This window comes from Hakea prostrata, chromosome 3 (assembly GCF_041222555.1).
Source record: "Hakea prostrata isolate BN-2017 chromosome 3, UWA_Hpros_2, whole genome shotgun sequence".
Classification (NCBI taxonomy): domain Eukaryota; kingdom Viridiplantae; phylum Streptophyta; class Magnoliopsida; order Proteales; family Proteaceae; genus Hakea; species Hakea prostrata.
Genome location: NC_142602.1, coordinates 25,645,902 through 25,662,890, shown reverse-complemented (window position 1 = coordinate 25,662,890; position 16,989 = coordinate 25,645,902). Strand labels below are relative to the sequence as shown.

General features: G+C 42.1%; 1 protein-coding gene across 1 annotated transcript in view; it reads left to right on the top strand.

Annotated features, from left to right (window-relative positions):
• The window catches only part of NODGS (nodulin/glutamine synthase-like protein), a 47,456-nt gene that overhangs the window by 20,164 nt on the left and 10,303 nt on the right, over window positions 1–16,989 (top strand). Inside the window, exons 14-16 of the mRNA XM_089150059.1 lie at window positions 7,782–7,927; window positions 15,236–15,424; window positions 15,932–16,164. Of these exons, the coding sequence (XP_089006185.1) occupies window positions 7,782–7,927; window positions 15,236–15,424; window positions 15,932–16,164 (568 nt within the window). The remainder of the gene's footprint in view (window positions 1–7,781; window positions 7,928–15,235; window positions 15,425–15,931; window positions 16,165–16,989) is intronic.

Sequence of the window (16,989 nt, the reverse complement as noted above, 5' to 3'; positions counted from 1 at the left end):
ATCTTAGCCTCGTCCAAATTTAGTGGGGTCGACTACATTGATCTTAGAAGACACCAAATGACAATGGCAAAGAAGTGCAAGGGGGAGGGAGGCATAAAACAATGACACAAACTTAATGTATGTCAATGGAATAAAACTAAAGAAGAATCCTTTTCCCCTTCTTTTTGGTGGAGGGTTGTTGGGGGGCATACATTATTGACACTGAGGGCAGGCCTTAGTGCAAAAGTAAGGTTGCTTTATGGTGACCAAGAGTTCATGGGTTCAACTTCAGAAACGGCCTCTATTACTCAATGTGAAAGAAGGGCTAAGGCTGCATACATTATAACCCACCCCTGACCTGCAGTGGGCAGGAGCCCTGTGTACTAGGTATGCCCTTTTATACATCAACACATATTCTAGGACATTGACCATCCTAGGTAGCTACTGCCTTTTAACTGCCTGGCATTCTGTGCTAGGCCTTGACAAATAGTGAGATACAGAAACAGAGACCCATCATCAATTTCCAACTAAATGCATTGGCCGCATGAATCTTTGCTCTCCAATCAACTCATCTTCTTAGGGTCTTTCCCATCCTACTTTCCTCCTTTCATCACTGGATCCATAAATGGCTTCTAGTATTCTCTTAATTTCTATGACTTGATCTGAGGACAAACAGGAACACATCCTATGCTTTTGAGAAGTAAGGCATATGTCCGGAACCTCAATTCTATATTGAGTGGTTAAGCTCTCTCCAGGGATAACCTTTCGGTCTTTACACAACAATCTGTCAGACCTCCTTAGCATAAGAAATCTAGTTGAGTGGTATGATGCCTGCCTTTGTAGGTAGCCGAATGCTCCTTTTTCTTTTTGGGAAAAAAATGTTTACATTGAGGTTATCATAGCAAAGTCGAGAACAGATACTCTTCACTCCTTTCTCCTAACCCATAGCCTCCATGTACATCTTCGTATCCATGACGATCTTTCCCAACGTGTAATTTAGATCACGTCCTGATCTGCTATAATAACTTTTTCTGCTCAGTCCAAAGCCTTGTTCTAGAACTTCCATGTGTTCCCAAAAAAATACCTTTCTACATTTATCCTCTCCTACTTTGGGTGCGTAGGCACTGATAAGATTGACAACTTCTTTTGCTAACACAGGTTTGATAATGATCCTATCAAAAACTCTCTTAACGTCCAATATGTCATTTTTTTAGCTCTGTCTACCACTGCACACTCTTAACATCCAATATGTCATTTTTTAGCTGTCTACCACTACACAGTCCATCTCTAGTACTTTTGGTCTCTTGAATACCATACTTAAACCCTGAAGTCATCCAAAACCTAGGCTTGTTACCCTTCTAATAAAACTGTATTTTAAAAAAAAATACTAATGGTTCTTTTGATTATCGAGACAGCCTTTCAGCCGAAAATTTTGGGCTAAGACTGTGTGGAAAAATTGCCCCTTGGACCATGCTTGTGTGGAAGTCTTCGACGCCGGATTTACTTTTTTTTTTTCCCAGTAATTATCTTTTGAAAGTTTTGATTATGATGGTTATGGCATATGGTGTCCAGTTCCTTGGAAATAATAGAAAATCCTAACACCTACTGACAGATTTCCTGTATTTATTACTTGAAAAGATAGCAATGGTTGTTTATTTGATTTCATTGTAAGAAAAAGAAGAAAAATGAAGGAATTTCCATTAGTTGTATCACTATAGATTTTTTATTGTTATCTGAATTGAGTCTCTCAGAAAACTGTTTTATGTTTTTTTCTTATAAACTGGCTTCTCAAGTCAGATACTTTCATTTACTTTTTTTTTTTTTGGATGAATAAATAATTAAATTACTAAAACAACAAGGGCTCAATTACAAAGGGGGGGGGGGAAGACTAGTCAAGGATGGGACTGGACAGAAGAGGTGAGACTCCAAGAACTAATGATCAACCTATTTCTTGGAGAGTCAACAACGGGGGTGGGGGGTGGGGAAGAGAGCGAAGCCTAAAAAAAAAATCAAAATAGATGGCATTCCAAATCATATCTCGAGATTGGGATTTGGAAGTCCATCTTTTCATGTTACACTCCCACCAAAGATGGTGGACAGTGGCAGCAAAGACAAGCTTACCCACACATGGTTGCAAATAGTAGCACCAGCATAGCTTTTTAGGATCCAGTTCCAATCTCGGGCAAAGCCAAAAGAACGTTGCGATCGGGGCCAAATGGAAGCCAGGGCTAAGGTCCAAATAGAGCGGGATAGCATTCAATAGAAAAATAGGTGGTCAAGGTCCTTTGAACTATTTCAACAAAGGGTAAAGTTGGGGTTGACAGGGATGTGGCGGCTAATGAGAAATGTTTGGGTAGGGAGAGCGAGGTTGAGGGCTCTCCAAAGGGTAAGAGAGTGGCGAGGAATGTGGCCTTTAAACCAGACAAGGGGGTTCTGAGGAGGTTCCAAGTTGAGGTAGTAGTAAAGGATGTGGTATGGGAAGGAAGCCAAATAATGTGGTCACCATCATGGGAAGAGGGGGGGGGGGGGACCAAAAGCCATTAAAGATAAAGGAGGAGAGGGGTATGGATTTTGGGATATGGGAGTCATAGATAGTTCTAGGGCCAAGGAGAGTGTACAAAATGCCCATTGGATGTCAGGGATCAAGCCAAAAGGAAGTGGTGGTACTAGAAGAAATGAGGATAGAGATGGCGGAAATAGCACGGCCACGGAGGAGCAATAGTTTTCTTTAGATCCAAGGGGGGTTGGAGGGGGGCGGTCCAAATGGAGTCAGATTTAAAGAGATAGGAATAGACCGAGGATACCCAAGTGGAATCATGTTTGAAGGCAATCTTTCAGATGAGTTTCATAAGGCAAGCCAAATTCATATAAGGAATTTGGTGGATTCCAAGACCCCCTTCAGATTTGGGACGATAAATGGACTTCCAGCAAATAGAGTGAAGGAAGCGGGAAGCCTCTTGGCCCTTCTAGAGGAAGGCACTGAAGATGGCTTCCAAAGAGTGGATGATGGATTTAGGAAGGAAAAATATACCACACCAGTAAAGATAAGAAGATTGGAGGGCAGATCGGATAAAGCACCACTCTCCCAGCGAACAAAAGTAACTTGCCCTTCCAGAGCTGGAGCTTTTTCTGAATATGGTCAAGCATAGGGGTGCAGTGGTGGTGGGTAAGCCTACTTGGGATAAAGGGAGACCGAGGTAGGTCATCGGAAAAGAAACAAGATTAAACCCAGAGAGCTGGAGGAGAGATGCTCTAATTGCATCAGAGATGCCCGAGAGAAAGATGGTGGATTTCTCAAAGTTTTGACTCTAAGACCCGAAAGGGATTCAAAGGAGGAAAGAATGGATAGGATAGAAGAGATAGAAGAATGGTCAGCCTTAGAGAAAATCATGAGGTCATCTGCAAAAGCAAGGTGGGTGAGCTTAAGGGATTTGCATTTAGAAATGGGAGAAATGACAAGTTGATCAGTTTTGGATTAGAGGAGACGGGAGAGAACTTCCAAAGCAAGGTGAAGAGATAGGGGGAGAGAGGACATCCTTGGCGGATACCAACTCGAGAGGAGAAGAAACCAACAGGGGATCCATTGGTGATAATTGAGAAGTGAGAAGTGGAGATCCAAATCTCAATCCAGTGAATGAAGGAAGGGGGAAAACCCATGGCCGAGAGGACTTCGCTGATGAAATCCCAATGGATGGAGTCTAAAGTTTTATGGAGGTCTACCTTCAAGAGGGCGGCCGAGGCGTGAGTAGATCAATCAAACTCACGAACAATCTTCGCTCAAAGGAGGATATCGTTCGAGATACTACGGTAATAAATGAAGGCAGATTGATTGGGGCTCACCAGGGAAGGAATGACCAATTTAATGTGATTGGCAAGGACCTTAGAGATGAATTTGTAGAGAAGGTTACAAAGGGAAATGGGGCGAAAATCCGAAAGGGAGGAAGCACCCAACTTCTTAAGGATGAGACAAGAAGAAGGTATTATTGATGGAAGAAACCTGGGAAGGATTAAGGAAGAAGCTACGGATAGCATGAATGAGATCTTGCTTAATGAAATCCCAGGTGGTCAGGAAGAATCCCATATTGAAGCCATCGGGACCAGGAGCCCTGTTGGCTTTATGGGAATGAATGGCAATGCGTATTTCCTCTAAGGAGGGGATAGAGTAAAGGGAGGGTAAGAGGGAGGGGTCAATGAATTTATTGAGGGTGGAGGGATTGAGAGAGGGGCGGGTGGGGAGAGACTGGGGAGAAAGAAGATTAGAAAAGAAGGAGACAACTTCTACCTTAATGCTAGGAGTGTCGTAGATTCAGGCACCACTACTAGTAAGAAGGCAAGGAAGGGAATTGAAGTTGTGGCGAGCTTTGAGGGAGCGGTGGAAGTAAACTATGTTGGCGTCCCCAAGCTCAAGCCACTTGATGCGGGATTTTTGGTGGAGGAAGCTTTCCTCTTGGGAGGCGAGCGAGGAGAGGAGTGAGGAAAGAGACTTTTCCTTCTCAGTCAATGATGGGCTAAGAGGGTCGCTTTGAAGGAGAGATTGGATTCTTGAGAGATCTGATCTACAAGAGGTAACTCTAGAGGAGTTATTACCAAAAGTAGAGGAGTTCCAGGAGAAGAGGGCTAACTTAGTGTTCCGAAGCGTGCGGGCAAAAGCCACAAGAGGGAGAGAATTGCAGTTGACCGGCTGGGACCAGGCACTAATGATAGTGGGAAGAAAGGAGGGGTTAAAGGCCCACATGTTGAAGAATTTGAAGGACGTTGGGCCAAAGGAGGGATGATCGAGGAGGTTAAGGTGACAAGGGGAGGGGAGAAATGGGCATGGGAGGAGGGAAAATGGGTGATCCAGGAATCATTGACTAGAAACCTATCAAGTTTAGAGGCAATGCGGGCAGTTCTAGATTTACGGTTTTGCCAAATAAAACGGTGGCCAAACCAACGAAGATCAAATAGATCCGCGTTGTCAATCCTGGAGTTGAAAGCATCAACCGCCAAGGGGTCGGGGGGTTACCTCCAATTTGTTCATTCGAGAAACGAACAATGTTGAAGTCACCCCCGATGCCCTAAGGATGACCCACCAAAGTAGAGGAAAGGGATTGAAAATCAACCTAAAGTGGCACACAATCAACCGGACGGTTAAAACCATAAACAATAGAGAGGAAGAAAGAGGGGGATGACGCAAAAGATAGGTGGAAGTGTAAGAGTTGGGAGGAAGAGAATAGGAGGGAGGGATGGAATTTAGAGGGATCCCAAAGAATCTGAATTCGATCATTAGGGGAGTGAGAGGAGTTTGAAAGGAAAGACCAAGAAGGGGCAATGGAGTTGGCAATCCGACGGGCATTGTCACAATGTACATGTGTTTTGAGCAAGGCACAAAATGAAGCTTTAGACTCACGGATGGATTGTTTGATTTCAGCTTGCTTAGCAAGGGAGTTAAGACCCGTTAGATTCCAAAATGATGATGTCAATCATTTAAATAACCTTGGGGTTGGGCATAAGGAGAGCTACTTGGGGAAGGGGACTCGGTGTGCCAATTAAGCTTAACTAATTGGTCATCAAAGCAAGGTTGTGGATGTCTAACACATGGATGAACCAATGGGGGAGGGAGATTCAAAGATGTTGGGGTCGATTGTAGAGTCAATGCAAGGGGAGGGGGATCAATGGGGTAGATGGGTTTTGTGGAGAGTGGAGTAGCTTCAGGAGTAACCTCAAGGGTGAGAGTGGTGGTGGGGATTAGGTGGGTTAGATGGTTTGTGGGTGTTGAATGGGTCAAGAGGGTAGATGGGCTTGAGATGATGGGTTTTAAGTTTTTTAGGGGGGGGGGGAAGGCTGGGTGGGCTTAGAGGCTTAGGCTTTAGGGTAAGGTGGGTAAAAGAATTGGAGTGGGTGGTATTAATAAGAGGGCCCAATAAGGGATAGTTTAAAGGACAAGTTATAGGATGGGTTGTGGGCTTTGGGCTTATAGTTTGGATAGGCCCAACAGGGGGTGAGTGATGAGTGCAGGTTTAGGGATAGACTTCGAAATGGGAAGAGGCAATGTTTGAGTCATAGGGGTAATTGGGGATATTAAAAGGGGGTGAGTGGGAGATGTCAGGCTATTAGCGTGGTAAGAAGGGAAGGTTGAAGCCGGAGGTAAGGGGGGATGGCTCAAAGGAGAAGGTGCAGCGATCGAGACGTACGAACGGGACGAGAGGAGAAGGAGGAGCACGGGGGCAAGGCCGGCAGAACGGAGAGGGAGGATTTATTCTCTTGTAAGTTTCCGGCATAGGTGGCGACGGTGGAGGGTCAGCAACAACGTCAACTGAAATGAGGTTCAATTTGTCAATCAATGAACCTGGAATTTCTGAAGTAACATGGGTTATTAGCTCAACAATTGGAGGCAGAGACAACAGAGCTTTCATCGAAGGCGACAGAGCAGAGACAACAGAATCGGCTGCCAAGACTATTGGACGAACAACAGAGGCAAAAGGCTTTGGCAGTGGCGGAGCACGAAGCAGAGATCCGGCAGTTGAGATCGCAGTAGAAGCAATAACTTTCATAGCAGAGCATAAGAGAGTTTCGTGACCAAACGTCAGGTAGTTGGAGCATTTGGATGGAACCCAATCATAAACAATTAGTTGGTTAAGATGCAACCTCGAGTTGTCTACAATGGAGATGCAAGGTGGAAGTGGTTTAGACGCAGGCACGTCCACACAGATGCGAGCATAGGACATGCGCTCTAATTTGGATGTCTTCAGATTTGAGCAAAGAGGGAGGCCTAACGCAGAGCCAATGCGGCTGAGAGATTCACGATTCCAAAACTTCAGTGGAAGACCTGGGAGATTGATCCACAGGGGAAGTGAGTTGAGTCGACCCTGCGGAGAGGCATGGAGGGCTCCCAGGGTTTAATGAAGATTGGGGATTTCCTTACATACCAAGGAGAACCTTTGATGGCTTTGATTTTACAAGCGGCAGAGGAGAATTTGAGTAGCAGGATACCGTTATCAATGAGGAATATGTCCAGGGAACCAACCGAGTTCCATTGCTTTGCAAGAGAAGCCTTGATGATTCCAATTGGGGGACAGGGGCCAAGGAATTGTCCAAGAACAACTTGTTTCCAGTGGAGAATTCCAGGGCCAGTTGCAGAGGAGGGACATTTGACCAATGGGATAGGAGATCAGATGAAGGGGGTATGAAGGAAAGATTGCAATCAAAGGAGGGACAGGAGGAAGCGGAGGTTTTGAAAAGAGAGTTCCAGGCAGTTGACGGTGGTGGAGCAGGAATAGTGGGAGGAGGTCAAGGGTTCTTCGGAGGGTTAGGGGTGGTGATGGTGTTAATGGGGGTTGGAGAGAAGGTGGTGGAGGTGGGTGAGTTGGAGGACATTGGAAGAGAGGTGTTCAGGACAAAGAAGGGGGAGATCACTGGAGAAGGTCACAGAGAAACCTCATTCATCGGATGCATCTAGAAATGAGCAGAAGAAACTGCTCTTTTTGTTTGGAATAATGTTTAGTTTTATTACATGATCTGCTTCTTTAGCAACACTCATTGTTTCACCCATCATTGATCTGAATCATGTTTAATTTGGATCAAATTGTTAGTCAGAAAATGCACATATCATGAACTCAATTCCAGTTTACCTCCTTCCTTCCTTGTATTCCCACCCCTAAATTTTTTATATCCATATCTATGAGGTCTGATGTGATTTATCTGTTTCTTTTTTCTAAATCTCAAATTTCATAACCCTCCTCCCCCTACAAAAAAACCATTTTCAAAATCAAATAGTTCCTTTTCTTTTTCGTCACTTCTTTTTAACTTCTCTAATATTGCAGATTCATGCAGAAGCAGGTAAAGGTCAGTTTGAAATAGCACTGGGACACAGAGTTTGTACTCTTGCTGCTGACAACTTGGTTTTCACCCGTGAAATTATTCGGGCTATTGCTAGAAAACATCGGTTATTGGCAACTTTTGTGCCAAAGTGAGTGTAGAGGTTTCTTTACTTAATGTGCTATTACATTAATATTGCATCCCAATATGGTGATACATGTCTTTGTACGTCATTAACTTTTGTGGTTTTAGAAATCTTATCACCATTTCTGCTATTCTGAATATTCTTAGTGACTTCGATTTTAAAAATTGTTACTTTTCGTAGTATTTTTTGGATGAAACATTTCTCAATGAAAAGAAATAATATTAGTTTGCGTACTGTTAAAAATTCTAGCTTGGTGGTGTTTGCACCCTTTCCTTAGTTTGTTGTGAGGGGTGGTCAAAGTGATCATTTTGTGTACTTCATGTATTCTGGAAATATTTCTATTTGAGTTTTGTTGTTCTTCTCTGTGGCATTGTCTTGCTAAAGTCGTTTATTGCAGCATGTGGCCATGATTGTTGCTGCTTCTACCTTCATTGATATTGTTATACTCAACTGTCCAGCACTTTTAAGGCACTCGTTTGTAATTTTAGGAGCTAAAAGAGTTAGGGGAAGGCTTAAAATAACCATACTGAGGTTGTGAAGGATAACGTGCATAGTCTGGGTCCTGTGCCAAGTATGACCTCAGATGGAGTCTATTGGAGGATAATGATCCACGTTGTTGATACCACATTGATGAGATTTCTTGAATTTCCTGAGCCATCCTCATCCCTCATATTTCATTTTTTACTTTCCATTTCTCACTTTTCTTATCTCGTTACTTCATTACTTCATTCCTCTTACATTTCCCTTTATGTGGATCTCAATTTTCCCTACTTCGTTTAGAAGGATCCATGTAGCAGACCCCATTTAGTTGGGATAGGGCTGAATCATTGTTGTTGTATTTGGATAGCTGATCTTGATGATTCAACAGTTAGAGATAAAGAGCACCCGTTTGCAGATTCTTCATGATGAATTTTGTGGCCTATCTCACCATTTCTCCCTCTTTTTGATTCTCTATTTTGCATTTCAAGGCATCAAAAAATTGAAGGGCTGATATGGAGACAGTAACTGTGAGACAAAATACCATTTGATTGGCAATCTGTGATGCTTTGAAAGCCAATTCCTTCCCTAAGTATCCAAAACTTGATTAAGCTTGTGCCATGCGGAGGGATCCGTTTGTGCTGAAACATGCCACAAGTCAGGAATTATGATTGTGCATTTTTTTCCCCTTTTGTTGTGATGGGTAATCGTTGTGAGCAATTCGTTTACTTTGACAATCCAAACCCAGGTTTCCATTGTGAAGTTGGACAATACCAACTATCAGACTGGGGACATTCTATGGAGCTTTCTCTCCGTAGTAGGCAGAAGCATGAATTAGTGGCACTACCAAGCTCCTAATCCAAGCAGCCAAGATATCCCAAATGGGAGGCACGGAATTCTACATCCATAACTTGGCTTATAAAATCATGCTTAGCCCCTGAAGAAAATATGATGAGGAGCAAAGAAGGGAACAGATTCAAGGAAAGTGACACCTTTGCGTCACTGGCAGGGGAAGGATTATAGCACTTGTAGACTTTGGTAGTACAGGAATACTCAAAGACGCATTTGAGAGCTTTAGGGTCAAGTTTAGTCCAAGAGGATCTGTTAATATGAACAAAATAAATACAGCCAAAACCCTTGAGAGGAAGAGAGAAAGCAAAAAGCTGAGGAGACTAGGTTCCCAAAGGAGATCTGTATCAAATGAGTTTGTTGGCATGCTGTGGATGAGGAGTAGCAGTAAGAAAGGCATCAAACCAAAAGGTTTTTAGGAACATGCATGCCAAATAGAAGATTTTGAGTGATCTCCAATGAAGAAAGAATTTTCCTTTCAACTATCCATTTTGTTGGGTTACATCAACATAGATAGTTAATGGACATTGCCATTGGCAAATTAGGAGTTTGAAGGCCATCAAACCTGCGACACCACCCCTCTCACAAGAAAGAAAATCTCCCTGATTTCTTCTTTATAAGAATGAACACGATAAGAATCTCAATCGAACCTTGGTTGCAGCATCCTGTGATTCCCTTCACACACCCAGCCCCACAAACAAACTCCAACATCACTTTATCCACTCAAACACATGGACACAACAATCAAATATTATATACAGATTTTGAAGAGAAATATAAAAAACTAATGTGTTTTACTCAACAACTTAACAGAATTGAAAAACACACCTATAACCCTGAAGATTAGATCATGGGAGAGGAAGATTCACCTAACAGGGGCAACAAATCCAGATCTGCGACGGGTGACGGTGAGAGCGACGAAGGGCATCTGCGACGGTGACGTTCTGCTCAAACTTCAAGATCTGGATTTGCGATTCTAGATCTGGTCCTCCTCCTTGGTGAAGTAGCAGGATAAGCAATTGCGTCTTCTCCGGACTACAACACAAGGTTCAGTTCTGCGGTTGTGTCTCTGACTCCCATATCTTAATCATCTTCATCCTTCTGCTGGATTCCATCATACTGAAATAGAAGCGAGGAAGCTTTCATTGTCTTCATCTTCTCGGTCGCCAGTGAAGCAGCAGTGACAAAGTGTCAGATCTCGGCATCTGAACTCTGCCTCCGACCTCTCCACAGCCTCCGTCTCTGCATCTCTCCTCCTCCTTCTCTCTGCTGTTGTTGCGTTGAGTGACTCAGGAGGCGGAGAGACACAGGTCGCCGCCCCCTTCCCTTCCCCTTTCTGATTCTCTTTTCTCTCTCTCTATTTCTCCTTCTCTTAATCTCATCTACTTCCTGATTCTATGCTGTTTCTCATCTCCTCTATACCCTGATTCTCCTCTCTTTCCCTCTCTTCTTCTTCTCCTCTTGATCTCATCTCCTCCCTATTTCCTACCATTGCTTCCATTTTCTCCCCTCTCCTCCCCAGGGAACGGAACTTCGCCGGATTTTGGGGTTCCTTAGCGCGAAACCAACGCAAATCTCGGCGAAAGTTCGCCGAGATTGTATATTTTCGGTTGGATTTCGTCGTAAAAATGAAGAAAATGGGGCACCGATCATGGGCTGGGCATCCGAGTCGGAGAAGATGAGGCCATGAGATGGAGCGACAACAAGCTCTGCCTCGACGGACGGACGGCAAATCCTTGGCAACCACGGCTGATGGAGCGACAACAACGGAGCTCTAAATGGTCAAAGAATGAGGTTTTCGAGAAGGAATGGAAGAGATCGAAGTAGAAGAAGACGATGCAGATGGAAGTTTGGTGGAAAATAAGGGCTTTTCAAAGAGGTTGCGGGCCGATGTTAGAGACATTCCGGGTAGAGATGAAGGTCGAACGAGGTTCTTAGTGTAGGGTTCTACTATTTCTATATGGAATGAAAAAGAGAGAGAACTAAACTGAAAAAAATGGATTTTCCGTCAAACTTGGAGATTTTGCCGGTGATTTTCCGGGCGGGGCCGGCGGAAAACGGCGATTTTCCCGCGATTTCTCCCGATCCCGAAAGCGGCGATTTTCCGGCGACGTGTTGCAATTTCGATTTCGTTTATTTATTTATTTCGCTTTCTCCTCTTGATCGCACCCTCCCGATTTCCAATTTCCTTCCATGCTACCATCTCCTCTGTCTGAAAAAAAATAAAAATTTGAGAATGGACGTTTCAGGGTTCCGTATATGGTCGTTGATGATTTCTGTTTTCAGTGGTCTCTCTAGTTTTGGGGAAAGCCTTGAGGGCCATTGTTGCCAATCTCCCAAGTTCTATTTCGTTTCTAGTTATGGTCTTATCTCCTTCCTCTTATCTCCTTCTCTCTCCCCATTATGTTTCTGGTTTTAGCTTCCTCGTCGAGGGCTCTTGTCCTTAATGGCTCTTCTAGCGTGGGGGAAGCCCTAAGGGCCATTATAGCTATTTTCTCCGAATCGAGCTCATTCTCAGATCCAGATGTTTCTCCTCCCTATGTTTCTCCTTCTTTGGCCCTCTCTCCTTCCTGTATCATGGTTTCATTCTGTTCGTCGAGGGTACCAACCTCTGATGGTCTCTTTAGCTTTGGGGGAAGCCAAGAGGGCCATCATTGTTGAACTCTCCGAACTTCTCCAACCCTGATATATTCTCTTCTTATCGTCTCTCTTGTGTTGATTCCAGCCCTTTTCTCCCTTTGCTACTCCTTCTCTTCCCTTCTTGTTTCTGGGATTTGCTCCAATTTGTCGAAGGTTTTGCCATTGATGGATTCTCTGGCTTTGGGGGGAAAGCCATGAGGTCTCTCGATATTAATTATTTTGGAGTCTAATCTATTCTTCGCTCTTTATCTCTTTCTTGTGTTGTTACCTACCCTTGCAAATGTGATGCTGCTGCGTAGGTCCATATGCAAAGTATGGCTATGGATTTCTTGTGCTATGTAACAAGTCTGCTATTGTTATTGCCCTTAAATTGTTGCTTGGCTCATTGTCTCAACCTTGAGCCTCTTTGCTTGTGTATGTATTTGCTGTAATTGTTGCTAGTTGCTTGGCCCATTGCCTCTTAGGTTGCTTGTTAGTTGAGGCACTATTCTCGCTCTGTCGCTTGCTTGTCACTTGTGCTATTGTATTTACTTCTTTTGGTAATGAATTATTTAATCATCCAAAAAAAAACTGTAACTGAATAAATAGAACTCCAGTACAAAGCCTTCCTCAGACCTGAATATGCTCTTCAGTATGCTCTACATGAGGGTCTTTCCCTCCACTACGAGCTTTGCTCACCTTTTTCTTACTCAATTCTTGCCTACTCCTATCCCCTCCCCTTCTGTTTAATATAATCCAAACAAAAATCCTAACTGCTTTCCACCTCAGCCATACCCTGAAAATTTTCCAACAAGAAAATGGCTGCTCCCCAATGAGTCACTGCCACCTGTCCCACCTGTCCTTTGATTCTGTTTCCCACATGATGATTTGGGTTTGATACACTGCAGCTCCTTTATACCTATGGTATACCCTTTATAATAGTGTGTTAACAATATTTCCCCCCTTTAGTTTGACCTCGCCCTCAAGGTCAACTCGATCCTCCAACAGCCTAGGTGCATCTGTGCTCTTCCCATCTCCCGTCTCTGCTAACCAGTCCTCTTCTTCTTCCTCGTGCAATAATGGGACCTTAAGTTGCTCACTGGGGCCTTGGAATGGGGCACGTCGCAGCAAAAAAACAAATCCTTGTCCATCTTGTCTTGATATCCTCTGTTGTTTACCGATGTGAGCAATTGTTCCTCCCTGGCTGGACATCACTCCTGAGTCTATGAAGGAGAGGCCTCGTTGAGTTTTTCGACTTAGGGTCTGAATGGATTTGGGCCATTTGGGTTGAACCACCTGAATCAAGCCCGGAAGAATGACAGTTTTTGCAAAACGTATATGGTTTAATGTGGAAAACATGGAAAGAAAAAGAAGAAAAGAATTAATTGTTTCCTCATTACAACAAAAGGTGGATGGTGATGTCATTGATGCTAGGGCATTACAAATTCTAGATAACTACTGTCACTCATAGTTGTTAAGGAGTTGCCCAGGCAAAGCATCCAGGCGGTTTTCCATGATGTTTGGGCTGTCACCGCTTAACTAATTGCACAAAAGGCGGGCGCCTTGGTGCCTAGCCTGCCTAGGGGACCGCTTCATTGCCATTTTGTCTTAATTTTGACATTAGTTATCTAAATATTATTAATTTAATGTTATTATTGGCTGATGTATGAAATACTAGTGTGGGGGGGAGTGGGGAAATTTGATATTTTGGTTTTTAAACTTTTAACTTGAAAGATGGTTTTTGACTTTGTTGTGGTTTAAATGTTTGATCTGAATGATTGTGTTCACTCTATGAATCTTGGGATAGGATGCACTCAATTACTGGTGTGTGTGTAAAGATTGTAAAATGTTCATACTTAAATGCCAGGAATAATTTTTATGACTTGTAGTATGATATTTGACCAAATATAACATTTATATTGGAAAAGTTAACACTAGAATGTCTTGACTCCCTAGGCAATGCCTTGTGGCCGCCTAATCACCTAAATAGAAGGCCCTTAAAAGCCTTGGTTGCCTTGGCGTCGTGACAACTATGCTGTCACTACATCTGCACAATCTGATGTCTGATGGTACCATGTAATCCAATAGAGAGAAGAGTTGTGAAGGAACAACTTCTAGAATAATGGGACGAGACCATAAGGGCCTGGGAGTGAAGGACACCTAGGGCTATCCATAAGGGCCAAAATCCAGCTCCAATACTAGCTGGATGAGGAAGAGTGAGAAAATCTATAAACAAACAGCAGTAACTTGTAGTTGGATCATGGATGGGCTTGTTTGTTTCAGCTCCAAATGCTTTCTTCATCTGATAAGATCCTCTTTTGGTGTCTTCATGGTCTTTACTGTTTCTTCTTGCAAGGTTTCTTCAAACAGTTCACATATGACATCAGAGTCAAAAAGGGAACAAGAAGGTAATTTGACTCTCAGACCAATAAAGGGTGCTCAGAAACCAATTGGAAATTGAAAAATGTAAGAGAACAAGGAGAAAGATGAAATAGAGGGTTGGATATGAGAGATGATGGTGCAATTTTGTGTGTTAGAGAAATTATCTCTACTGCACCCATATTACTTCTCTAATTAGCTGAAAATGAATTCTACAACCTACCTAGGGAGGTAAAAGTGTCAAAAAGAGAAATATAGTCTACGATGACTAGACAACACATTAGTTCCTGAAGTGTCCTTGTTACATAAGCTTGAACAAGCCACACTAGTCCCCATAATCTGTTTGGACACAGATCTTATTGTATGGCATGAATAGACCCATTGACTAAACATTATATAAAATAAAAGGCAGTATGCAGTGAATTTTGTTATTTACATGGTATTGTATGTATTTTTGATTCCTTATAACTACTCTGTTAATTCTTCGGTATTAGATATAACTTTTAATTAAATTTGAAGTCTACAGTTCCATATAAGGTCACTGTTCTGTTTATTTAACGAGTGACATACTTATGTATTTTAGATAACATCCTAAGAAATTGTGTCTGGGTAATTGGTCTGTATCTGTATGAACATGTCCCGTCCGTATATGATCTGTTTACATCAATATTTCCATAGCATCTAAAGATCTATTCATGTCATTGTATTATAGGAATTATTTGACTAATATTGACAAGATGAAATGCAGTTTCCATGACAAATTCAATTATCAATTAAGAAAACCCAGTCACTGTTATTAGCTTATACGTGGTTTTTTCAGTGATACTATTTGTCTTGTTCCAGCCATTGCCATTGCTGCTTGTATTTTTTGTTGGATTGAAAAATTATGACGTTGATGTCCTTCAATTTAGTCCAAAAATATGCACTTTAAGAACCATAGGAAACTAACTTTTCTATACTTTGCATGGCCATTCCTAAATACTTGCTTAGGTACTCATTGGACGATCTTGGCTCTGGAAGCCATGTGCATTTAAGTCTGTGGGAAAATGGAAAGAATGTTTTTATGGCATCCAGTGGATCGTCTAGACATGGGATGTCCAAGATCGGAGAGGAGTTCATGGCTGGTGTTCTTAATCATCTTCCATCAATCCTGGCATTTGCAGCGCCACTTCCTAATAGGTTAAGGATTTTTTGCATTGTATATTAGTTAAATTTTGAATCTATCAGAGATTATTATTTCTTTATCACAGTATGGACTACTAACTGAAGTGAATGATTTTGTGAAACCTAAGAACTAGCATTAATTTTGCAAGAGAATCGTGTCCACGTTCACTCCGTTGTTAAAGATTCAATTTCAAAGTATGATTTCTGATGACTGTCTTGGTTAATCTTGGAAATGACTACTCTTATTTTAATTATATGGCACTCCAGTTACAAATCAAATCCTTTTATCGTATTGCCCAAACTTCAAAGGCTCTTAGTGCATCCTAATGCTTTCATTTGGGTTTTATAATTTTGTTAAAAAAAATTGAAAGTTTGAATTTTTTGGTAGTAAATTTTACATTGAATGATTAGCTTTGTAGCAATGTAAGGACTCACAGATTTTAGACTTATTCCAAAATCAAATGGTCACTTATTGATGCTTCTAAAACACAATGTTCATTTCATGGATTCATTTCTCTACAGTTATGATCGTATACAACCAGATACATGGTCTGGGGCATATCGTTGCTGGGGAAAAGAGAACAGAGAAGCTCCATTGAGGACAGCATGCCCACCTGGAATAATGGATGGAGTTGTAAGCAATTTTGAGATTAAATCCTTTGATGGGTGCGCTAACCCATACTTAGGCTTGGCTTCAGTAGTTGCTGCTGGGATTGATGGCCTCCGGAGGCATCTTAGCTTGCCTGAACCCGTTGGTATGTCATGTAAAGTTTGATCCTCACAAATGCATATCCCTTCCCCATTTACATTTACATGAAACTGTTATTCCCAGGCCTAGAGGAGTTCAAATTTAGTTCTGCTTAAACATCTATTTTCCTACATAAGTTCACTATATCTGAAGTGCCCAAATAGAGATATTAATGTGCCTTACTGGATACTTCAGCTGTCAAACCTAGTACCAGTCTCAGCTGTGTGGCCCATGAACACATGGGGTTTTCCCTCTTGTACTAGGGTCTAAAAAATATTTTAGATAGAAATGAGTATTTAAAGGAAAATTAAAGCTTTTAATGACTTGTCCAGTGATCAGTTAGTCTGAAATTTCACATGTCTATATGATAGTGTGGACAGTATGTTTACCAAGATTGAACTGCTAGGTGGCAGTTTGATGAAATTGCGTGTGAGATAGAGATGAACAAGAGAGTGAGATTTTAGAGTGGTTTGGTTGTAATCAACCTATGTCCACTGTACTTTAGTGTTTCCACTATGTTTTGAAACAATGTATAACAGCCCTTCTTATAGAAGGACCCGTATGTGTTTGAGAATTTGTGGAGACCTGAGTTACTGAGTTACAAGGTCTCTGATAGGGTTTACAAATATGTGAATTCAAATTATTACACCCCTTCTTATAGAAGGTATGTGTTTGAGAATTTGGGGAGACCTGAGTCATTGAGTCACAATAGGGTTTACAAATATATGAATTCAAATTATTTTAAACTGTACTATAGTTTGAGTCCAGGAAGAATTCATCTTGAGCTGTTATCATATGTGAGAAGAGTCCTTCTGGTTTACTAATTGTTATC